The sequence below is a fragment of the Zonotrichia albicollis genome, chromosome 18, assembly GCF_047830755.1.
Source record: "Zonotrichia albicollis isolate bZonAlb1 chromosome 18, bZonAlb1.hap1, whole genome shotgun sequence".
Taxonomy (NCBI): Eukaryota; Metazoa; Chordata; class Aves; order Passeriformes; family Passerellidae; genus Zonotrichia; species Zonotrichia albicollis.
The window spans coordinates 2,973,345-2,996,843 of NC_133836.1; the positions used below are offsets into that span (position 1 = coordinate 2,973,345).

At 51.4% G+C, this 23,499-nt stretch overlaps 2 protein-coding genes across 2 annotated transcripts in view; one reads left to right on the plus strand and one right to left on the minus strand.

Annotated features, from left to right (window-relative positions):
• The window catches only part of SETD1B (SET domain containing 1B, histone lysine methyltransferase), a 47,640-nt gene extending 31,519 nt beyond the window's left edge, over positions 1-16,121 (plus strand). The window contains exons 8-18 of the mRNA XM_074554710.1: positions 1,279-1,449; positions 2,295-2,382; positions 3,172-3,389; positions 3,643-3,772; positions 4,420-4,881; positions 6,664-8,199; positions 9,464-9,630; positions 9,871-10,002; positions 10,104-10,223; positions 10,575-10,712; positions 11,409-16,121. Of these exons, the coding sequence (XP_074410811.1) occupies positions 1,279-1,449; positions 2,295-2,382; positions 3,172-3,389; positions 3,643-3,772; positions 4,420-4,881; positions 6,664-8,199; positions 9,464-9,630; positions 9,871-10,002; positions 10,104-10,223; positions 10,575-10,712; positions 11,409-11,582 (3,336 nt within the window). The 3' untranslated portion in view covers positions 11,583-16,121. The remainder of the gene's footprint in view (positions 1-1,278; positions 1,450-2,294; positions 2,383-3,171; positions 3,390-3,642; positions 3,773-4,419; positions 4,882-6,663; positions 8,200-9,463; positions 9,631-9,870; positions 10,003-10,103; positions 10,224-10,574; positions 10,713-11,408) is intronic.
• Positions 16,122-17,191: 1,070 nt separating this feature from the next.
• Positions 17,192-22,768, minus strand: HPD (4-hydroxyphenylpyruvate dioxygenase). Its single transcript, XM_074554719.1, has 14 exons — positions 22,638-22,768; positions 22,395-22,421; positions 21,601-21,663; positions 20,775-20,879; positions 20,624-20,666; positions 20,461-20,543; positions 20,244-20,333; positions 20,049-20,152; positions 19,812-19,889; positions 19,497-19,659; positions 19,098-19,169; positions 18,130-18,252; positions 17,897-18,013; positions 17,192-17,815 (listed from the first exon to the last, which is right to left on the minus strand). Exons 1-14 carry the CDS (start codon positions 22,638-22,640, stop codon positions 17,705-17,707), a joined length of 1,182 nt encoding a protein of 393 aa, XP_074410820.1. The 5' UTR covers positions 22,641-22,768; the 3' UTR covers positions 17,192-17,704.
• Positions 22,769-23,499: the final 731 nt, after the last annotated feature.

Consider the following 23,499-nt stretch of genomic DNA (forward strand, 5'->3'; position numbering starts at 1 on the left):
GGGACAGGATTCCTTCTCAGGCACAAGTTGCCAGCTTTTGCAGAAAACAAAATACGAATATTCAGCTTAAACTGAGTATTTAACTGTACCTTCCCGTTGCTGGTGTCTGTGTGTGTGAGGGGGTTTGCTGGGCTCCTTGGTGGCAGCTGGAGGTCAGTTCCCCAAGTGCTCTGGATGCTGTGTTCCATCAAAGGCAGCTGATTGATTGATTGATTGATTGATTGATTCCAGCTCTGGCAGCTGAGTGACTTCCAAGAGGCATCATGCCCTAGGAAAAGGGTGGGAAGGCTCAAGGATAAATCTGGTGTCCTGGCAGGGTGGAAAATGTGTGAAAGGGGTGAAGGGAGCAGGTTGCTGGGGAAGGCAGCACATTCCATGGACCTGTTCTGCCTGAGCTAGGGCAAAGCTTTTCTTTGTTCCCAGAGCTAGTGGTGGGTTGGGTTTGAAAGCCTGGGTAAGATGCATTAAGCAGAGTGCCAGGAGTAACCAGGCATCCTGGCCACAGAATGCTGCTGCTTGGATTCCCTGCTTGATATTCCCATTAGTCTTGTCCCTAATTAGCAGGAGAGCTGAGCTTGTGCTGCCTCTGGTGATTACAGCCCAGTTCAGCCTGTGAGCTCTGGCAGGGTGTGCAGGAGAAGCTGTTTGGGGTGGTGCAGGTGAGTGTCACCTCCAGTGCCCCTGCCTTGGGCAGGACATCGTGTGCCACCATGTGTGACATTCTGCTGGCTTGTCCACCTCTCCACAGCTGCAGAGAGCTGAATTCCTGCTCTTCCTTCACACCTCAGCTCTGCTGAAAAAGGATTTGTTGAAGCTGTGTGTCTATTTTGTAGACCCTTTGGTGTTTCACCTAAATATTTTCATGTCCGTGTTGCCAGGACTGGAGCCTTCTGACAGGTTTTGTGGACTGGGGCTCTGGTTGCTAAGGGAACACAGGGATGTGTGTGATTTTTTTATGCACTATATTTGGCCTTGCACTCAGCAGAAGGAAGATGTTCCCAACTGGAAGGTCTGGAGTTGCTTTCAGTTATGTGGGTTAGCAAGGGAAGGTGGATAACACATTGTTGGGCTGACTTGCCTAAAGCACACTCAAATTATTTTTATTATTCTGTGCAGCTCTAGTTCCTTTCAGGTGTGGGGCACCTTCAGATGCCCTCCAAGATACTGGTACCTGGGCAGGGCAGTGGTATTTCCCAAACCTTGCCTGTTTAAATGATTTCCAGACTTTGTGTCCTTCCCAGGAAACCTCCCCTCTCAAATGTGCCTTCTCTGTTGCAGGCATCTCTCACTCCAGTGAAGTCTGGAGGAGAAGTGGAGGAAAAACCAAAGCCAAAGGATCGAATGGCCTCTTGTCTGCTGGAGAACTGGAACAAGGGAGAAGGGCTGGGCTACGAGGCCATTGGCCTCGGCATCGGCCTGCGGGGCGCCATCCGCCTGCCCTCCTTCAAGGTGGGAGCAAAACCTCTCTTCCTTGTGCTGCCACCCCCCACAGGAGCCTTGGGAGGACAGACCTGCTGGGTTTGTGCCCCAGAGCCCTCAGGCTGTTCACTCCACTCTGGGGTTGCTTCTGACCCCCCAGGACCAGAGAAGGAGCCTCTGTTCCCTTTTCATCCTCCCCTTGTGTGAATTGGCTGTAGAGGATCTCCCTGTCTTTGGGACACAGCATTTCAGCATCATCATAAAATACACGTATGCTGATGGTGCTTTACACAGTTACTGTTCTGGCTGGAATCTCTGATGGCTTGGCAGCTGAGTCTCAGTTTGCTTGAACTCTGTCTCCTCAGAAGCACAGGGTATGCATTTTGAAAAGCATTTGCATAAAAAATTAAAAGTATCTTAAAGTTTGGGGTAGGGGGCTGTAGAGAGCTTCCCTGAAATTAGGATTTTTGAATGCATAGAAGGTGCAAGTAAAAGGTTTGGGATGAGATTCTCCAGTCTCTATTTAGAGTAAAACTTGCTTTGAGGTTCTTTAAGATGCCCTGGGCTTAGGCTCTCTTTCTGTTCTGCTGCAATCTCAGACACATGGATTTGTCAAGAGTTTTCTGTGTCATCCCCAAGTACGAGGTGATGACATGCACCATGCTGGTACCCAGGGTGTTTTCATGCAAATTGAAGGGGTAGAGTTTCATTCAGAGTGAAATTCTGTTTGCAAGCAAATAAAGAGATCAAGAGCTGGGAAGTGGCCCTTGGTTTCTGCTGTGACCACAGCAAAGTAAAGAAGTGGCAATTTGCTTAAGAAGTTGATTTCTGCTGTTTCTAAACTTTCAGAAATGCTAATTGTGTCTTTTGTTCAGGTGAAAAGAAAGGAGCCACCTGAAGCTGCCTCAGCGGGAGATCAGAAGAGAATCCGGCCTTCTACTTCTGTGGATGATGAAGATGAAGGTTTGCAAAGTGCATTTGTTTGAAACCCAGGAGCAGATGCAAACCCCACCAAGCTGAATCCTTTAAACTTCACAGCAGTGTGCTCACTTACAGTTAAACACAGAGTCAAGGATCTGAGCCAAACCCTGCTTCTCACAGAGCTCTGATCAGCTGGGCCATGGCCCCTCTGGGTTCAATTATCCGAAATTCACTGGTGGGAAGTTTAAGATCCACATTTTAAGAATAACTCATAACCTATTTTAGCTGTGCTGGGCCCCAGCAGAAGGAGCTCAGATGGGTTCATGGGCTCTTTGGGGTGTGCTCACAGCTCCCTGCATTGTGGCAGGAGGAAGCACGCAACAGTTTGCCCTGCTTTTGATTTCAGAAAGAAACCAAAGTTACTTGCCAGAAAAATCTGTTTGAAAATATCTTAACATTATTTCCTATTACCAGAGAAGAGTAAAGAGGAGACAAAGCTTTGAATACCCTTTGTTTTGCACATGGGTTCATGTAGAAGTCGTTTCAGATTAACAAGTGGTTTTGAAGCCAAAAAATGAAACATAAAAGCATTAAATTCAGGTTGCCTGTCTTGACCTCACTCATGCTGTGTTTCCTGTCAGCTCTGGCCACCCACATTTGCCATCAGCACTGTTCATGTGACATCAGCAGGTCCCTGTAAGCCTGGGGACCCTCACACCACATGGGCACATTGGGAAGTCAGGAGCAAAGAAGAAGTTTCCCTTATGTAGTTTAATCTTTCTGTGCTTTCCAAGGTATTTGATGGTAATTGCTGTTGCTTTTGCTCCTCAGAGTCGGAGAGGGACAGGGATGCTTCTGATACAACATCTGACCTGTCAAAGAAGGACGCAGAGGCTGTGGGGCTGCGGCGGCGACCAGCGAGGCCATTGGAGCTGGACAGCGAGGGAGAGGAGGGAGATGAGACATCAGGCAAAGAGGAAGAGTCCTCCTCAGAGAAGGAAGAGGAGCAGGAGGAAGAGGGAGGCTTGGTGAAGGCAGCACCTGGCAAGGTGTGTTGGTGTGAGGCTGCAGTCTCAATGCTGTCTGTCATTAAAAGGGGGCCTGGTCATGCCAAGTGCCAGAGTTCCCTTTTCTGGGAGATGAGTGCTCCTGGTGGGGTCTGTCTGTCTGTCTGTCCTTACAGAGCTCTGCCAGTCACTCCCTCTTCAGGCTCTCTGGCAGCCTCCCTGAGAGTCCCTGGTGGTTACTGCAGCCAGGGACAGGCTCAGGCACTGTTCATTTTTGGCAATCTGTTTTGCAAAGGAGGAAGAGGAGGAGGAGGATGATGAAGATGATGAGGATGAAGATGATGACGAAGACGAGGATGAAGATGATGAGGAGGAGACAGGCATAGACACAAGTGACAAGGAGGAGGAGCAGGACTCCGAGGAGGGTAAGGAGTGGAAGCAGTGTCACAAGTGTCACCTTTGGGTCAGCCGTGGTCTCCCTCCTGCCTTTGTGAGCTGATTTTGTTACTTGTGTACCTCCTTTCACTGGGCAGTTTTACACAATATAATGCAGAGAGCTATTTTTAATTAATACCTCTGAGGTTTCCATGATCCCTCAGTCACTGGGTCCTTTTTGAGCCCTCCAGTCCCTACCTGATCTCAGCCCAGCCCAGCCCCAGGGGCACTGGTTTCAAGCCCAGCTAAATGTGTGCTTGTTTTGTGAAGGAGGAGTGGCTGGGGGGAGAAGGGACCAGGTTTCTGAAAAGGGCAATCAGTTCCTGTTCTGGCAGGTGGTAGTTTCCACTTTTTAAAGCCATGTGTAAAGGCAGCAGAAAATCTTAATAAAAGATACAATACACCAAGAGACCCAGGTGGGAGGTGCCAGGCAGCACCACTACTCACTGTTGTATGGTGATTGTTGTGAGGGACAGGATTCATCAATCTCTGCAAAAATAACTGAATTGGGAGGCCGCTCCTTCAAATCCACCTGCTGCTGGTGCTGCTGTTTCCACACTGTTACAGGGGAAGGGATGTTTGCCCCTGACTGATTGTCATAGGCAGAAAGCAGAGCTAATGGAGTTTGTTCTTGCAGATGTAGCAAGTCCCTCGTCTTCCAAGGCTGAAGCTGAATCATCTGATGAGAGTGAGGACTCCTCTGAATTCGAGTCAAGTTCAGACTCAGATGATGAAGATGAGGAGGATGATGATGATGATGAAGAGGAGGAGGAAGAAGAGGAGGAAGAGGTGGCTGAAGATCAAGGCAGAGAAGCCATGGCTGCTGAGCCAGAGCCTGAACCTGCTTGTCATGAGATTCCTGATGATGAGAGGGAGACGATTTTGGACCTGTACCCTGTGGACTACATGGATGCCACAGACTTGGGACTTGCTGAGCCAGCTTTGGCAGTGAAAGATGAAGGCAGTGAAGAAATCAAGGCAGGGGATAGCGAGTGTGGCCAAGTCCTGGGGGCTCCTGTTGCTGCTGAAACTCTGAAACATTTGGTTATGGAAAGAGACCAGGAGACAAAGCTTGCACTCTCTCCCATCTGTAGGCCAGGTATGCCCTTCCATGTGCTTTGGAGTTTTGTTATTATCTTTCCAAGTAAATTTTCCCCCAGGATCCAATATGGGTTTGTATTTCCCTTGTTCTCTTTCTTCTTCCAGTCTTGGCTCTAGGCTAGGGATTATCTGTACAGGGAAAGAGCTCTGTGCTGAACTTTCCTTCCTAGTAAGGAGCTTTACATGAGCCAGCTGCTACTAAAAATACTGTGGTTACTGTATCCAGAATCTTATCCTGGGCCAGTTTAGTTGGAGTCCTAGAGGAACTGAACAGTTGTCATCGTCTGAGGGTGACTGATCGGGTGGTGTGGTGGCTGGAGCTCAAGATAGAAAAGCTGTGGCTGCTAAAACAGAACAGGAATGTCACTACTGGCTCTTTTGGTTTTAATATCGAAGCAGGATGTGACAGGGAAGCTGCATGGGGCAGGTGAGTGGAGTCTCAGAGTTATCTATGGTTCCCAATATTATTTCTGGGTGGTTTTGTCACCTACTCCTTTTAAATGAGTGATACTCAGTAGTTTTCTGGAAGAAGGAAATTGTCTTCAATCAATACAGAGTTGTACTTAACCCAAGGAAATTGGAAACCTTTTATTAGAACAGGAGTGAGATGCATAAAGCTTGAGTAATTGGGCAACTGGGGGAAATCTAAAAGTTAGAATTGGAGCCAAAGGGAGGGCACACCTAGTGGGGCCTGCTGTGGAGCCTTGGGCAGCTCTGGTGTCTGAGGACTGGGCACTGTTCTGACACTTGGAGAGCTGGAAATCCAATCCCTGCACAGGGTGTCACTCCTTGGCTGCTGCAAAATCTGAAAGTCACAAAGAGGTAAAATGTTAAACTGTGCAGGGAAAAGAAGAGCTGGTTTTGCACGAATCCTTTCTAGAACAGGTCAGTGTGCTGAAAGAACATAAATTTGGAGACACTTGCATTTGAGCAACTTGACCTGTGTGAGGAGCTTTCCAGGTAAGCTGTGGGAACAAACTCCAACTGCAGCATTGTCCTTGAGCAACCCAGCTCATGCAGGAGTGGCAGGGCTCAGACCCTTCTCCAGCAGCCCTGGTTTGTTCAGCACAAACAGGGCATGCCTCCCTTCCAACTCTCCAGGCATTTTCACCTCCTTTCGTTCTCCCACTTAAAAACGTTATTTTGAGCTGCCTAACAAGATTCACCGTTGATTCCTTTTGGACCTGGCCCTAAGTGGGTAAATAAACTCCAGACAAATGAGGCTGCTGCAGGGAGAGCAGCATATAAATTGCCTCATTGATACCATCTGAGTGTGTCCTCATCTATTACAAGGGCTTCCTGTTTGCCTCATGTGTTGTTCAGGAGTTTTCTGCTATTCCTTTCACCATTCCCTCCTTGGAGAGCTGAGGGTGCTCCTTGGCCTGCAATTGGTTTAGTTCCCACATTGGGAAAGGTGATAGCTCTGGGCTCTGGCAGCTCTCCTCCAAAGTCCTCACCCCACAATCCACTCATTCCTTTAATGTCTGTACAAAAGGTTGTCAAGGCTTTTGAAAGCAGAGAAACCTTCGTTCTGGTCTGTGTCGTAGTTAATCCTCAAATTAATAGTGTGGGTTTTTTATGGTCCATTAGGAAAGTGTGTGGTAGTGTCTAATTACTCTACACTCTGTGCCTCCAAAATGTAAAGCACTGGAGCTTTAAAGCCTCCCAGTGGAATTGAGCTGTATTTTAATTGTGGCATCTTCAACATGTCTTTATGAGCAAGTGGCAAGTAACCAAGTGGAGGCAAAGCTGCTGATTCTCCTCTCTGTTCCCCTTTCAGAGGAAGAGTCCGAACCCACTCCCATGCTGGAGCCAGAGGTACAGGAAGGTCCAAAGCCTGAATCTCAAGATGAGGAGGCGTCTCTCTGTATCTCTGCTCCAGGAGGAGTCTTTGGAGAACCTCTGCCCAGCAAAAGCAGCTTCTTTGGCAAGTCTGAGGAGAGCAGCTTGGAAGGCCGGGTGAAAGCGGAGGAGGAGGAGCGGCTGCCGCGCACGCCGGGGCGCGAGGTGCTGATCCACCCGGACACTGAGACTGTCCTGCTGCCAGCCCACAAGGTGCCATCCTCCATGCTTCCCTTGCCAACCACTCCCGGCAAGGAAGAGCCTTTAGTCCCTCCAGAGAAGTTCCCTGAACAATTACTGGTGACCAAAACATCCGTGGAGGAGGAGATTCCCAGGACTCCCGGGCGGGACATTTTGGCCAAGTCTTCGCACCCCCTGACGAAGTCGCAGAGCACGGACACTGTTCCAGCCACGCCAGGAAGTGATGCTCCCCTTACAGGAAGCAGTTTGACCCTCAGTTCCCCTCAGGTCCCAGGGAGCCCCTTTTCCTACCCATCCCAATCCCCTGGCATTAACAGTGGCATTCCTCGGACTCCTGGGAGGGATTTCAATTTCACGCCTACTTTCCCAGAGGCTGGTGCTACCATTCCTTGCCTTCTGCCTGGCAAGAAGCAGTCAGAGGATGAGCTAGAAGAGAAAACCTTTAAAGAGCCTCTTGGTGCTTCCCTTACGATCAGCGTGAACAGTGTTCCTTCCCCTATCCCCTTTGCCAGCCCCCCACAAGCAGATTTCCACATGGACATGGCTTTGCCACCTGATGAGCCAATACCTGTAGCAGCCCTGCCGTGCGTGCATGGAGATGGAAGAATGCCCATCGAGGAATGCAAGGCAGAAGTAAAACCTGTTTTGCTCTCCCCAGAGGTACCCCCTGGGGCTTCTATCCTTCCTCCCCCACCACCACCTTCTGTTCTTCCCAAGAGGAGGCCGGGTCGGCCGAGACGGTCCCCACCCTCTGTCCTCTCTCTGGATGTGTACTCGGGCAAAACCATAGAACCTCCTCCCATGCCAGTGGCCTTGGTGGAAGGTGCCGTGGGCCAAGAGCTGCTGAGCAGACATCCTGATGCCTACTACGGACTGAAAGACCCTGAAGCCGTCACCCTGGACTTCAGGAATGATGGTTTCCACGAGAAAATAGCAGCTGAGACAGTTGCAGAGAAGCTGCCATTCAAGGAACTGGAGAACCAGTGGAACGAAGACTTGAAGGAGGAGGAGGCTCACGCGAAGCCCAAGCGGCAGTGGCGGAGGCAGAGGAAACCCGAGGAGCTGCCGGTGATCCCTTCCCCCGAGTACTCCCCGCCCCAGCCGCAGTTCAGGCCGCGCTCCGAGTTTGAGGAGATGACGATTCTGTACGACATCTGGAACGGGGGCATCGACGAGGAGGACATCAAGTTCATGTGCATCACCTACGACCGCTTGTTGCAGCAGGACAACGGTATGGACTGGCTCAATGACACCCTCTGGGTTTTCCATCCTTATATCCTTTCTCACGGGGTGCTGCACGTGTGAGATGCACGAGAAGTTGGTGGTTCCTTACAGGAGTAGAGATTGTTTGGATGAGCAGGGGGTTTTAGACTGTTTCATTCTCTGAAGCTGCAATACAAAAATACTGCAGAAGTGGCTGTTCCTGCTGCACGATCAGTCTGGAAGTGCAGGGACAGGCTGTAGGCACCTCTTCTGGGGAGGTTTCCTTCCTAGTTTGAGAAGCTTGTCTCAATGTAACCAGACTTTTTTTCCAGCTTTCCTGTGGAATTTCTCGTGTGCACATACAGAGCTTTCACTTGGAGCTAAAACTTGCTGTAAAAATAATCTCACCATCTGTGCCCAAAACAATGAGTTAGTGGTTCTAGCAGCTTTAAGTTGCTTTGAGGTTGAAATACTGATAAAATCAGAGCTTTCTAAATGGCACATCAGGGCTCTGTGTGTGTGCAGCCACCAGTGGTGTTCTCCAGAGCAGAGCCTAAAAGACTGTTCTGAAAACCTCAAAACTCTCCAGTACTTTTTTCAGGAAGGATGTCCAGGTTTATGTGTTGAAGAAGACAAACACACCACCTTGTGTGTTGCTAGAGGTTGTGTGAAGTTCAGATATCTTCATCCTTTGCTTCCTGCAAGACAGGATAGCAAAACCAAAAAAAACCCAAACCACCTAAAACAGTCAGTGATAACTAACAAAACCCATAGTGAAAATAAATCTCTTCCCCTCTTGATAAGGATTATATTGTAACGGCAAAATTACACTCACTTTTTAAGCCACTTCCAAATCACCTTGAGTTCATCGTGTGTCACACTGCCTGACAAGTGTGAAAGCACCTGCAGGCTCACCTGCCTTGCAGCCAACCCTCAGCACTCTGGTTTTGAGGCTGTCACCTCCTGGTTTTTATGGTCCCTCTGCTTCAGTGTTTTGGTGTCAAGGATACATTTTCCCTCACAGGAAGCATTTTTGGGTCAGTCTCGGCTGTTGTGGCTTTCATGGCTGTGTTTGTGGGGTGAGCTGGCAGCAGTTCAGTTCCGCTGTCCTTCAGGAGCTGCAGCCCTGGAGGTTTGTGATGTGTCTGAAGGAGCTGATTTCCCAAGGCTGTTGAGAGCAGCTCCTCCCCAAGGCTTTCCAGTAGTAATGTTATTTTTTACAACCCCACAAAACCTTCCTAATTTTCCAGGCTCCTGGTGTTAGCTCCATGCAACTGTAGCGAGTTTAGTCTGATATCCACCTCTGGCTGTGTTTCTCCTTAACCTCTTGGCACCTACCAGCTTTTCCACCCCCAAGAAGAAGAAGCGGGATGACGGCATGCGGGAGCACGTCACGGGCTGCGCGCGGAGCGAGGGCTATTACAAAATCGATAAGAAGGACAAACTCAAATACCTCAACAATAGCCGAGCTTTTGCAGAGGAGCCTCCAGCTGACACCCAGGTGAGGAATCCAGCTGTGAGAGGGGTTTGGTTTGACACTGTCACACACAGCAGGTGCTTCCTGCCTTTTGGCAGGGAGGGACAGGGAACTGTTGCGTCTCCTTGATTGTCCTGGGGATGTGTGGGGAGTGCTAATGTTTGATGCCAGGTGTTCTGTGGTGATGAGCTGTGGCACAAGGGGCTGCTCACAGGGAGCCTGCAGGGTGTTGGGTCAGCTTTGATCCCCCATTTGTCCTCTCAGGGCATGAGCATCCCTGCCCAACCTCACGCTTCCACCCGGGCTGGTTCCGAGAGGCGATCGGAGCAGCGCAGGCTCCTCTCCTCCTTCACTGGTAGCTGTGACAGTGACCTGCTCAAGTTCAACCAGCTCAAGGTAAGCACCCCCTGCTGCAGATCCTGCACCCAGAGACATCCTTTCCCGTTCTGTGCTGTGGCTAATTCAGGGTTGGGTTTTGGGGTGTTTTCTTTATGCAGTTCCGGAAGAAAAAACTAAAATTCTGCAAGAGCCACATTCACGACTGGGGCCTTTTTGCTATGGAGCCCATTGCAGCTGATGAGATGGTGATAGAGTACGTGGGGCAGAACATCAGGCAGGTAAGCTGTGGCTGAAATCTGAGCAAAAACCAGCCCTGGATGAAATCCTTGAGTATGACAGCAAGGGCTGGGGTCCTGGGTTGGAGGTGTCAGCTCTGTGGGCTGGGCACAGGTTGGCATGGTTTGGAGCTACAAGGGTGGGAATTCCAACAATCCATGGAAAGTGAGCACTGAGGAGAAGCCTCCTTAAGAAGCCCATCCTGAACTTCTGTTTCCAGTGAGGTGTGTGCTCTCTTGGGGTGATGGGGATCTTACAGAGCCCCATTGCCTGGCACAAGCAGGGCTCAGGGGAGCCTTGTGGGGGTGAGGTGGCTGCTCCCAGCTGGCCTGAGCCTGCCTGGCTTCCTGCAGGTCATTGCTGACATGCGGGAGAAGCGATACGAGGACGAGGGCATCGGCAGCAGTTACATGTTCAGAGTCGACCACGACACCATCATCGATGCCACCAAGTGTGGGAACTTTGCCAGGTTCATCAATCACAGCTGCAATGTGAGTATCTCTCCTGGCCTGTCCTTGTTCCCTGGCAGCTGACAAACCTGGGGAGGCCCTGCCAGCCTGATTGGGGTGCTCAGAAGGGGCAGGAGCCGCGGGGTTGTAATTAAATGTTAATGAACCACAGCAGGTCAGAGCAGGGTCTAAAGGAGTGTGAAGAGCTTGGAGAGACCTGAGGAGTGAAACATGCAGGGAGACTGAGTGCACTCAGGAGCCCTTCTGGCTGTCTCAGGGAACCTGATGGACACTGAGCGAGCAAATCTAACAAATATTTCCTTAAAACACAGCAAATTTCAGCTGTGGGAAATTCAGCTCCTTCTAGTGTCCACATGGGAAAATATTCCCTGCTGTTCCCTGCTCTGCTCTGTGCTGCAGTTTGCACTCAGACTTGCCTGCCTGGCCAAACTGTTAAGCATTGAGCTTCTCTTAACCTGGGACAAAATTGATGGAGCATCATCCAGGCTCTTTTGCTGCACAAATGAGCAGAATGTGGATATTTTGGAGCAGCACAAGAGGGGCTGCTCTGATTTCTGGCTTCATACCTCCCTCCTGAGTCCAGGCTCTGAAAGTGTGGCTGGGGTTGTCTCGGGAAAAGGTTGCCCTGGTTTATTTTATCTTGAAATAACTGTATGGAGGCTGGGAAGCTGTGGCACTCTGGAACCTGCATCCTCACCTGTTGTGTCACCCTTGCAGCCAAATTGTTATGCTAAAGTGATCACGGTGGAGTCTCAAAAGAAGATCGTTATCTACTCCAAGCAGCACATCAATGTGAACGAGGAAATTACCTACGACTACAAGTTTCCAATTGAGGATGTAAAGATCCCGTGTCTCTGTGGCTCTGAGAACTGCAGGGGAACCCTGAACTGAACTCGAGGTTTCTCGTCACACTTGCACCTTCGGCCATGTCAAAACTGTGGTAACCAGGTGTGGTTGCACTTTGCCAAAAAAGAGGAAAAAAAAAAACCTACAGAAAAAAAGGAAGAAAAAACATTTAAAAGCAAAAAAATACTTACCAAAAAAAAAAAAAAAAAAAGAGGAAAAAGAGAAGAAAACCAAGCAAGTTTCGCACTTCTGCCAGGATCATGAGTGAAAGCAAAAAGCGCACACGCTTACGAGGACTGTTCATGTTTCAGGTGCTTTTTCCTTTTCAGATCCAACACGCACACAAAAAGGTGGCTACCTTTTGTGGCATGGTCTATCCAAACACTAGCTTCTCTGTTCAGTCCCTGAAGTAATGCTCCATAATGGGATAATGGTACCTTTTTTTTTTTAAATTGTTCTTATAAGCCTTCATTGTTTCATAAATGCTGCTACCTTTTTCTCATCAGTTTTCGTTGGTTGAAAAAGACATTCAACGTTTAAATGTGAAGCAGAGACTGAAAATGCCATATAGGGTTTGTTGGGAGCTTGATTGGCTGAAATTGCACAGATTTCTCAGAGTAAGCTGTAAATAAATGTAAGGTTGATGTTACAGAGCAAGCCAGAGGCTTGGGGGTGTGTGAGTGAGTGAGTGAGTGCTTGGGGGTGTGTGTGTGTGTGTGATGTGTCACAGTGGGCCTGGAGCTGATCTGTCCTGCCTTTTCCTTAGGGATGAGCCTGAACAAGGCCCCTCAGGCAGAGCCCAGGGCAGGCTCAGGTCAGCCAGAGCTCAGCTCCCCTCCTTGGGCTCCCCTCTCATTTTCCATGCCATGCTGGTCCATGGGGGATCAAAACCTCTGCAGCTGCACGTGAGAAACCCTTGGGTACTTGAGTCACTAGGGAGAGGTGGGGGCAGCTGTGGCCTTTGGGGATGCCCATTCCTTGGGGATGGGCTTGTCTTGCTTGCAGGAGAGGCTGACGTTGAGTGCAGAGCTCAGCCCCTGTTGATGCTGTAGAAATCCTGCCCTGCTTGCAAGCACAGACTACAGCCCACGTTTGTAACAGGACTTTGTTCCTGTGGGTGGCAATCAGGCTGATGTGTGACTTGTATTCATTTTTTCTCACTTTCATCTGCATTTCCCTGCCCCTCCAGTGTTTTACAGGGAGTGTTTGCTCTGTCCTTGGATGTGGGAGATGCCTCCTGTGATAGGAGCAGGCTGTGCCCTGCTGCTCTCCTCCCTCTGTTACTCAGTAACTTGGCCAGGGGTGGTCCTGTCCCTCCAGAAATCATGGTAGAAATGTCCCTGAAAGCAATTCTGTCCCCCCCATCTATAGCATGCAAATGAATTGCTTCTCTACATTTGGAAAGCATGTTTTAAAATGATTTCTCAATATATTTTGTCCTTGTAGATGTGCTGAGGTGAAGGTTGCTGTTCTTCAAGAGGTTCCATTTAAAAATGGGACCAAACACCAAAAAAATAATTCTTTGGATGAGATCTGGAAGTGTTACACCAGCATTCAGGTATAGACAGGATCAGTTTTTCAATTTGCATTGAATTTCTCCTCCTTTCAAAGTAGAGATTAGTTGTACTAAACCCTTTTTAATTGGCTTGTAAGGGGAAGCTGCAATGCCATTCTGAAATGGAAGATTATCTGCATAACTAAACACCTTCTCCCCACAGAGCGAATTGCAGACCTGTATTCTTGTGTTCTTTCCAAACCCCCTCAGAGGTGACAGCCTTGCAAAAGAGGTTCCTGGAAGTTTTTTCAGCTGTTCCATGGAATTGCCAGGCCTGCACTGCAGTGTGGAGTTTGTAGTGTAGGTTAGATCTCTGCCTCTGTATTTCTCCTCCAGACAAAAGGGCTGAGGGAGCAGGAACACACAGAATGCTGCAAGCTGCCTTAATTCCATCTGTGCTCCTGCCTGAGGGCGAGCAAATGGGCTCTGAGATTGGACATCTCTGCTTTTCTTTCAGTTCTGTTTTGTTTCTCCTCCTCCTTCCTAAATCTCTCCAGCCCCTGGGTGTTGGTGACCCAGAACCTAAAATGATGAGAAGCACAAGTTTCTGTCTCTGAATGTTGGTTGGAACTGCAGTGATGGCATTTGGGAGTTAAGCCAGCTGCTCAGCTTAGTTGTTATTTTTTCTCAGTGAGATTCACTGTGTTGGTTGGCATCTCCACAGCTTGGCCTTTGACTGGCAAGGCTTTGGAAATGCACAGAAGTTTCCTGTGTGTCAGAACTGAAGCCCCTGTCCTTGGCCTTCTCCCTCTCTGCTCCATCAATCCAGTGCATCAATGGTGCATTTGTGGGGGTGAGGATGCCCCAGCTGGCCCAGCCCTGTGTTCCCAGCACAGCTCTGTGCCCTGGCTGGGAGCAGCCCCTGCAGTTTGCCTTAATCCTTGGGGAGGAAGGTCCCTGTCACCTTCAGGTCCTGTGTTTTAGGAGCACCAAAGGGATTTGGGTGCCAAAGACCATGAGCACCTAAATCACTTGGGTACTTCTGAATCTGCCTGTAATTCATCCCCTTTTAGGATCCCAGACAAATAATGTGAGTTTTTAGAAGAGCTGATCTCTCAGCACTTGCCCAGGAAGGAACAGAGCTGTTGAAGCCACAGCGCTTCTGAAAAACCATGTCTGCTCTCAAAGCCAAACCTGAGACTTCTCTTTTTCCCCCATAAATCTTGGCTTGCAGAGTCCCACCTGGGAGATTTTTTGTCTTGGACTGAGAAGCTTCCTGACCTCCAAACAAATCATTTTATGGTGAGGACTCCCTGGCCTGGTGCAGGGATTTCCATGGGCAGCCCTGCAGCCCCAGATGGGTGGGAGAGGCCTCAGATGCTTTGCCTGGATGGGGTGGGAGCAGGGCAGGAGCTTCATTCAGCACAGGCTCCCTGGGAGCAGGGACAGGGACAAGGGAGCCTCAGCAGCACGTGCTGCTCACTCAGTGCCCTGAAAAACCCATCCCCACGTTTATTGTCACTTCCATTTCAGCCCAAGACAAAAAAAAGAGAGAGAATTTACAGTGCTCTCTGCAAAATTCCATCTCCCTGGGAGGAGTGACCCAAGAGAACAGAGCAAAATGATGGAAATAGAATTTCCTTGGTTTGCAGCTGTGGGAGCTGAGGTGCAGGTGCCTCTGTGGCATCCACAGGATCTGGGGGGCTGGAGGGCATGGGGCTCATCCTGCAGTTATTTATATTGTACAGAGCAGCTTATTTCTACAAGGAAAGAAAAAACAACCATCATTTTAAAACCCCAGCAAATACAGTAGTTTCAGTTCTGGTTTTTGTGACCTTTTTCAGGGATCATTTCAGTGCATTTCTGTACAAAATAAAAATTTAAGGATAAAAAAAGGATTTTGAAGTATAAAAAATGCATTTTCTGTACATAGGCGAACTCAAGAATCTTCTCTTCGAACACTGTTTCTTGTAGAAACATGTTGAAATTTTTTTGCTGATTTCTTTGTACTTCAAGAGCATGTAAATAGTTTATTAAAAGTGACTATTGTAATTTGGAGTTCTTTTTAAACAGATTCCAGCTCTAAATCATGTCACGATGGGGAGGAAGAAGGACTGAGTATAGCAAAGGAGCTGGTGGCATTTACAGCTTGTGTCAAGCTTTGTATAATGTAAATTCTGTATAAATATGGGGTTTTTTTGTCAAATAAATAGATGCAATTAGAAGCATTAAGAAACTGAAGACAAAAAATTGCCAAGTCAAGGCTTCTTCTTTCCCCCCTCCCTCAGTCTGAAACCTTATGTGCAAAATCTATTTATTTCAAGCGAGGAAATGTGTACAGTCTAATAGACACCCTAAAATGTATTTAAGCAAATTAGCAACTGGATTTTTTCAGTTTAATATTTGTTTTGTTTTTATGAGTTTCCTCAAATTGCCACTGTAGGATTTGTCCAAGTGCAAACACATCAAGAAGGACACTCTAAAACAATGGGGCAGTTTTGAAGCAAAGTGGAACACCCAGCTCCCAATTCTTGCAGTTTTCTGGTTTTAATTCCCAGCGTGGAAATCAAGGGCCTCCTTTAAAAGTAGGCAGGTCAAATTGTTTGCAATAAATTTAATTTTTTTTTTCTTAAGTTCCTTTAAAAAAACAACTCTGCTTTGAAGATTTAGGATTTCTGCTTTTTCTTTGGTTAAGCAAATTTATAAATTTAGGGATGTTTTGTGCATATAGAATCTGTCACCAGTATGTATCTTGTTTTGAAGAAAGTGTTTTTGTTGTGGATGTGTCATGCTGTATATATTTGTTCATATTTTTGTGAATTGAATACTATGTACCATTGTATTATAGTAACTTTTATAAAGCAAACCATAAATATACTGACTTTTCTTACAGAAAAATTATGTTGTGCTTAATATATTACCTGGGAGCTGTGAGAGCTCAGGGAGGCAGATGCAGAACAAGAACAGTGTGAAGAACTGATTTTCAGCAAAGTTTACTGAAAATATTCATTCTGGTGAGCAGGAAATTAATTTAAGCAACATTGTATTGCATGAAAGAAATATGTGAGTGATTCTAGTCTATAAACTTTGTCTCAGTATTAACAATGTTGAGAGCCTTGGAGAGCTGGAGCAGAGCTCTCCTGACACTGAACCAGGAGTCCCAAATGTATCCAACCTCTGCAGGTGAGGGGTCCCTGCTCCTCCTTCTCCCCTGGATTGCTCTGATTTCATATCCTGTATTTATTTATTTGTTTTTAACTTTATGGAGGCAAAAGCCCTTAACCACCAGCTGAGGGGTCAGAGATGTGTGAGGCTGTTGTGGCCAGAGGCTCTTTGCTTTCTTTCTTTTAAATTCATTTTATTCAGATTGTTGGACTTGGGTGATTCATGTGGGTCCCTTGCAGGATATTCTGTGATTGTCTGAAATCTGGATGAGCTCTGCTCCCTGGGACCCAGGGAAGGGGCAGCTGGGGCAGCTGCTCAGGTTTGGCCCATGCACCCCCAACAATGGGGGGCTGCTGCTGGGGGTCAGGGTGGCCTCTCTGAGCTTTCATTCACAAATAAACACCTGGAGCAGGGCCAAGGGGAATGGCTGAGGGAGGAGGAGGTGGAAGAGACAGGACAGAGGCTGGAGGAGAGCTCAGCTCCTGCATTGCTCAGGTGGGCACAGGCAGGGCTGCAGCACAGCCTGGGGGCTCAGCAGGAGGGGCTGGGAGGGGGCTGGGGGTCAGAGGAGCCCACCCTGGGCTGGGGGCTGGGGCTGCTCAGGGTCTGAGAGCTGCCCTGCTGGGGAAAAGGGAACGGGGGGCTGTGGAGGGGCTGTGCAGCACCCCAGGGTGTCCCTGCAGCACCCCAGGGTGTCCTGCAGCCCCTGGGAACACAGGGACTCCCCAGGCACTCAGGCCAGGCAGAAAAGGGATTTATTGCTTTGTGGAGGAATTCCCTGTGCAAAGGACAACTCCAGAGCAACACCCAGAGGGGACTTTGCACATGCAGCCAGGATCTGAGCCAAGGAACTGCTGCCAGTGCCAGCAATTACTGCTGCAAACATGGGAGAAACCCCAACCCATCATTAATGCAGGAATTTACAGGTATTAGAGCAAGACTGTTGCCTTGGGAAGGCTGAAATATGCAAATACAATTAATTCTCATTCCAGAGTGTTGGAGCTACCCTAAAACCATGTTTATTCTCAGCAAATTCAAATTGAAGATTGAGTCTAAAAGCAATTAAACCAAAATCTTACAAAAGGAGATGTGCAGAGAGGAAAACGCCTCCGTGCTGTCGCAGCTTCCCGTGTAGCTAAAATTAAAACTTTGGGTAGACTGAATTTGAGCACTGCCAGTTGTTTCTTCTCTCTTCCTTTTAGCTGCATGTCTTTGGCACATGCCTTAGACCTGCCCTTAGTTAAGAATTCCATGGTTTGGATCAGATGAAGCTGCTTTTTGAGAGTGTGTTTGCTATTTCCCACAGCCCATCTCCCAGGAGGCCACGGAAGGGCAGTGCCAGGGCTGGGCTGGGAGAGCTCTTGGGTCCTTTTGCATTGTCCAGCTTGGCAGTGGCTTCCCTGGGTGCGTGGCACTCCAGTCTGGGCTATTTACCAAAACATGGGGTGTTTCCCAGTTCATTTGGGATGCAGCTCCTTGGGGATGAGGGTGGCACTGCTGCCATCCCCTACATCCTCCTGGTCTCCCCGTTGGGCTCCAGCACAGTCAGGTTTCCTCTGGCATCCTGATCCATTTCGATGGCCTCAAACAGAGACTTGAAGTTCCCAGCACCGAAGCCCTGCAGGGGTGGCACCGTTAGGGACCAGGGCTTGGCCCTGAGGGCTCCTGGCCAGGACCAGAGGGAGAAACTCAAACCAACCTGGTGGTTGTGCCTCTGGATCACCTCCAGAAACACCGTGGGTCTGTCTTGGACTGGTTTGGTGAAGATCTGCAGCAAGTAGCCTTTTTCGTCAAAATCCACCAGGATTTTCAGCTCCTGGAGAAAAGAAATGAGGGGACAGCTCAAAGAGCCACAGAGGAGCAGGTGGGGCTCTCTGTGTCACTCACATCCCTGCAGGGACTGTGGGGAGCTGCCTTTCCCCCCTGACTCACCTCCAGCTTGTCAATGTTCTCCTTCACTTTGATTTTGGCAGTTTTGAGCCTCTCCCGCAGCACCTGGTAGTAGCTGGAGGGCACATCCATGAACTGCATGCCCCTCTGCTTCAGGTTGGTGATCTGCAAGGCAGGGGAGACCCAGCAGGGCTCAGCTTGGGAGGGGTTTGTGCCAGGAGCGTTTCCTGGCATGGGCAGTGTCAGGAGATGCTTTCCCATGGCCCATGCTTTTCCCATGGCATTGGCCAACCTCAGGCATGAGAACCTGCCTCATCATTTCACTTTGGCACCAGGAATGGGCAGGCCCAAGGTGTCCTCCCCAGGCACTGCAGAGAGCTGTGCAGGATCATTTGTCCTGCTCTGGCCTGATGCCTTGGTCTGGAGAGGAGCCCAAACCTGGGTGCTCAACCCAGGCCTGCCCCTGCCCCAGCTGAAGGTGGGTGATGGGCTGTGGGGCTCAGCCTGGGCTGGCTGTGTCCCACCAGGCACCCTGCAAGGACAAAGGTGCCACCAAGGCCCCTGCAGACCCCAACTGCCTTAAGCTGGAGGAACAGGCAGCTCCCAGCTGCAGCAGGTCCCTTTGACCCCTGGGCAGTTAGTGCTGGTTGTAAAACAACCACAGCACAAAGGCCATGAGCTCTGTGTCCTTGTACCCTGACAGGGGCATGGTGCACCCTGTGATGAGCAGCACCGTGCCCAGAGCCAGGGCAGGGAGTGCCAGGGCAGGGGGGTCCCAGGGCAGGGAGATCCCAGGGCAGGGGGTCCCAGGGCAGGGGGGTCCCAGGGCAGGGGGGTCCCAGGGCAGGGAGTGCCAGGGCAGGGAGATCCCAGGGCAGGGAGTGTCCCAGGGCAGGGGGTCCCAGGGCAGGGGGGTCCCAGGGCAGGGGGGTCCCAGGGCAGGGAGTGCCAGGGCAGGGGGTCCCAGGGCAGGGGGTCCCAGGGCAGGGGGGTCCCAGGGCTGCACTCACCGCTGAGATGATGTCGGGGGTGTTGAGTGCGATGTGCTGAACTCCGGCCCCTCCGTAGTAATCAATGTATTCCTGCAGGGAAAAGATGTCACCATGGCAGTGACAGCACAGCTACAGCTGTGAAGGGATGGTGTGGGCTTAAAAATGTGCAGGCAAGATCAGCCCAGGGGCACCACACGATGACAGACACTGTTGATGAGATGGGGTAAACTGGCTCTGCCCAGCAGCTCCCCTGGGGTTTGTCAGGCCCAAGCTGAGCCAGGATTCCTTTCTAGCAGCCACTTTCACACAGCAGCTCTGCTCTGGCTCCACATCACTGACCCTTGGTCCCTGTTCCTTCACCAAGATCCCCCTGGGAGTAGAGGCAGCCACATGGATCAAGCACCAGCATCCACCCACCTGAATCTGGGATTTCTTCTTGCCAGGGGCTGGCTCATTGATGGGCATCTTGATGGTCTCCTCGTAGTTGGTGACCACGATGGAGCGCAGGGCGCTGAACTCGGTGTGCAGCTGCTTGTCATCCACTGACCAGAAGCGGTGGAAGAGCAGGTTCTTCTGGTACCTGCCCAGGTCACCAGGGCACAGTCAAGGCCTTGCTCCATCCCCACAGCAATGGAGCTGTGCTCTGGCTTCATCAGCCCTGGCAGGAGTGGTGAGACCAGCAGAGCTGTGCTGCTGCTCCATCCCACCCCCACCAGCTCTGCCCACCCTTACCAGTCTGCCACTGGGACCATCTGGAGGTCAGGCTGGTTCCCCACAACGTGATCAACAAAGCTGAGCTTGCCACTTGGTCTGTGGGGGGAGACAAGGGGGGGTCTCAGCCAGGCTCAGGGGTTCCCACAGCTCAGGGGGCTGCAGGGCAAGGCAGTGGGGACCTGTCCAGCTCCTCGGTGGGATATCCCACCAGAACACGATGGCAGAGCCAGGCAGGAGCCTCTGGAAAGTACTCACAGCTTGGGCAGCAGGGGGTCCTTGAAGAGGGGTGGGTGGTACCCAGGGAGGAACAGGCCCTTGTAGTTGAGCTTCTCTATCAAGGTGTGGGTGGTGTCACCGTACTGTGAGGGGTTAAAGTGGTTGTGTTGCGGCTTTGTTTGTGCAGGGGCCTCCCAGGTGCAGGCAGCACCATGGCCCTGCCCTGCCACTCACCGTCTGGATCACTGCGAATTTCACCTTCCCAAATTTGTCCTGCTCCACCCACGGCTCCTTCACCACCACAGCACCGCGCTCCTTGGCTTTCTGGGCAGAAGGAGAGAGATCCTGTCCTGCCACAGCCCCCCCAGGCCAGGGGGAGACATCCCCAGGCCCTCCTGCCTCCCCTCACCGTTTTGGGGGCTGTGTGGGAGGGGGTGGAGGGGCTGCCCACCTGCACAATGAAGTCACAGTCCTCCACTTCGAAGGCCACGTCCTTCACGCCGTCCCCGTGCTTCACCAGGTGCTCCCCCATCTCTGCCCCGAGCAGGAACAGGCACAGGCGTGAGCAGAGCTGCTTTGTTCACTTCCCACTGCATCCCCCCAGTGACACCTACCCTCATTCCCTGGGTTCAGAGCGGACGAGAAAACAAACACGATCTGCCGAGGAAGAGGAGCAGAGGTGAGGATGGAGCCACGGGTGATGGTGCTCATGGTGGGTCTGACACCACCTCACCTTTCCCTGCCCTCTGTCAGGGGTTCCCTTACCTTGTCCTGCTTGATGACATGTGACACCACCTCCCTGCTGCCGGTCTCCAGCCCGCGGTAGGCCAGCTCCTCAAAGCCCAGCTTGTTGCAGTAGTAGGATGCAGCCTGTGGGCAGGGAAGAGTCCCTCTGGGTGAAGCTGTGGTGCTGGTGGCCCACAGGCCATGGAGAACAGCACCATGGCAGGTGCAAGTCACACTTATATGTGTGAGAACAGGCAGCAGCTTCTCTGCCTCCTCCAGCAGCCCAGGGGGAACAGGCAGAGGCAAGAAAGGGCCAGGATTGAGGAAAAGGCCCAAACTCAGTGGGGAGTGCTGCCTCCAGAACTTTCTGTGAGGGCCGCCCTGGAGCAGGAGACATTTCTGGGTGTCCCCTGTTCTGTGAGGTTGCGTGAAAGCAGCCCAGGTGTGGAGAACAGGGGTGGGGGATGGAGACCAGGGCAAGGTTTGGAGATCAGCTGCCACGAGCCCACGCAGCTCTGCAGGCTGGTGGCCACAGCTGGGCCTGGCCACGTGCCCTGGTCCATGTCCCATGTCCCACCCCCAGGAGCCGCCCCTCGCCTTGCGCAAGGGCCACCAAGGCCACCAAGGCCACCAAGGCCACCGGTGCCAGGCCAGGGCCGGGCTTTGGGACACGGCACATCCCAGGCCAGGGGCTGCCGGGAGGAACCAACACCCCCCGGGCAGCCAATGCCTGCAGAGCCCGGCCTGTCCAGCGTGGGAGGTGTCCCCTGGCCTGGCTGTCCCCTGGCATGGCTGTCCCCTGGCTCTGCTGTCCCCTGGCTCTGCTGTCCCCTCACACGTGTGCCTGGCGGCTGCAGCCTCTCACCTGCTTGGCATTGCCGACCCAGAAGGTGATGGAGTGGAAGTGGATGAAGCGACCTCGTTGGTGCTAAAAGGAAGGAAAACGGGGCTGGAAGCTGCTGCTGCTGCATTTCCTGCAGCACTGCTCGGCTCTGGAGCAGGAGGAAGCAGCAGCTGGGACCCTGAAAATGCATCTGCTGCAAAAGCATCTGAATTAACTGGTGGAACAGCCCCCAGAGGGTGATTTTCCGAAGTGCTTTACAGTCAAGTCCCACAGGATCCTGCACTGCAGGCTGGAAGGTACAAAGCACTGATTCACCTTTGCCCACAGCCACAGTCCCAGCTCTCCCAGTGCTCCCCACAAGTGGCCATCCCAGCGAGCTGCCCACCTGCAAACCTCACTGTGTTAAAGATTAATTCTTCCACAAAAGCTCTTACACAACCACCAGCACCAGGACAGATCCCCTTTGCTCCGTTCCCCACCGCTGCCCAACCTGGCACAGGACACCCAGCACTGGAAACACTTTAAAAGTGAAAAAGGAGGCAAAAATTGCAGCATTTGGAAACAAATGTTGCATGGAATGAGGATTCTGCTTAAGGCTTGACTTGACTGGGAAATATCCATCATCTCCTCTTTGTCACTCTCCTCCCAAACCAGAAATTTCAACGATTAATACCAATTTAAAACGAGGATCTTGTGTGTCCCAGAGCAGTTTTACTTCTGATTTCAACAGGTAATCAAGGAATTGACACAATTTGCAGTAACATGACCGATGTTTCACACCAGGCAGAAGGGCAGGACAGGGACACAACTCTTACCTTTTCTCCTTTGTCTGTGTAGGATGTCTGAAAGAGAATGAGAAAAGAGAAACATTAGCGGGACAGGGAGGTACAGCAGCCCCCAGGGAGCTGAATCCAAAGGTCAGGCTGTGAGAGCAGCTCTGCTGTGCCACATCCAGCACAGCCACTGGAAAACCCGAATTCAAGCAGAGCTTAAATCTCTGAAAGCGTCCCGTGCATGGAGCCCCCGATGTCTGAATTAATTCCCATCTGTGCCCTCACCATTTTTGTGACCTGGCGATGTGATGGAAGCAAAGAGAGCTTCAGAACGGGGCGCTTTCAATATAACGGGACCGGGAGGCTCCTCCTCGGCCCCACCTTCTCCCAGCACCAACCCAGGGATGGTTTGGGCCGGGAGCTGCCCGGAGCGGGGCGGTGGGTGGCTGTCACCGGGGCCGTGTCACGGCTCCTGCAGCCCTGCGGGGGCACCGAGTGCAGCACGTGAGGCTCTGCGGAGGGTGGGGACCCTGCTGACCCCGCAGCCAAACCCCTGCCCCGCGTGTGTCACCGGGCACCGGCGGTGACGCAATTCGGGCAGCACATCCCCCGGCCCGCCCGCTGCCCCTGGGGACATTCACCCTCTCTGGGGACATGTCATGGGCAGCGCTGAGCCGGGACAGCCTGCAGAGCCCGGCTGGTGTCTGGGCACAGGGCCACGCCGTGCCACCCTCAGCCAAGGTGGGCCCACGCTGCAGGGACCCCAAAATGTGGGACAGCAGGAGAAGGGGACAAGAGATGGCCCTGTCGGGGAGACACCAGTGCACAAACTCCACCTGGCTGGGAGTGGTGGGAAGTCGGAGCCACCAGCAAGGCCAGAGGGGATGAGCACAGGGGGATTGGGTGGTGCCAGTGGCACGGAGGACAGGGGTGGGGGTCTCGGTGTGGGGCTGTCCCCTGTCACACTGCCCGGGACATGGATGCCACACTCGGCAAATGGACTGAGCCACAGACTGGAGAGGGGCCAGCAGCAGGGACAGGGACATAACATCGTGCACCTGGCTGTGTCACCCAGTGGTGGTGACACCGCTGTGCTACTACATGTCACCATCAAAGCTGTGTAACTCACCGGTGGTGACACTGCTGT

What these genes read in the sequence shown, in the direction of transcription:
- HPD (XM_074554719.1), bottom strand. An exon ending in ATGTCATCAAGCAGGACAAG is followed by an intron (nt 20,667 to 20,774) that starts GTAAGGGAACCC and finishes CTTCCTCGGCAG; the next exon opens with ATCGTGTTTGTTTTCTCGTC. An exon ending in CCCCCGACATCATCTCAGCG is followed by an intron (nt 18,253 to 19,097) that starts GTGAGTGCAGCC and finishes CCTGCCTTGCAG; the next exon opens with ATCACCAACCTGAAGCAGAG.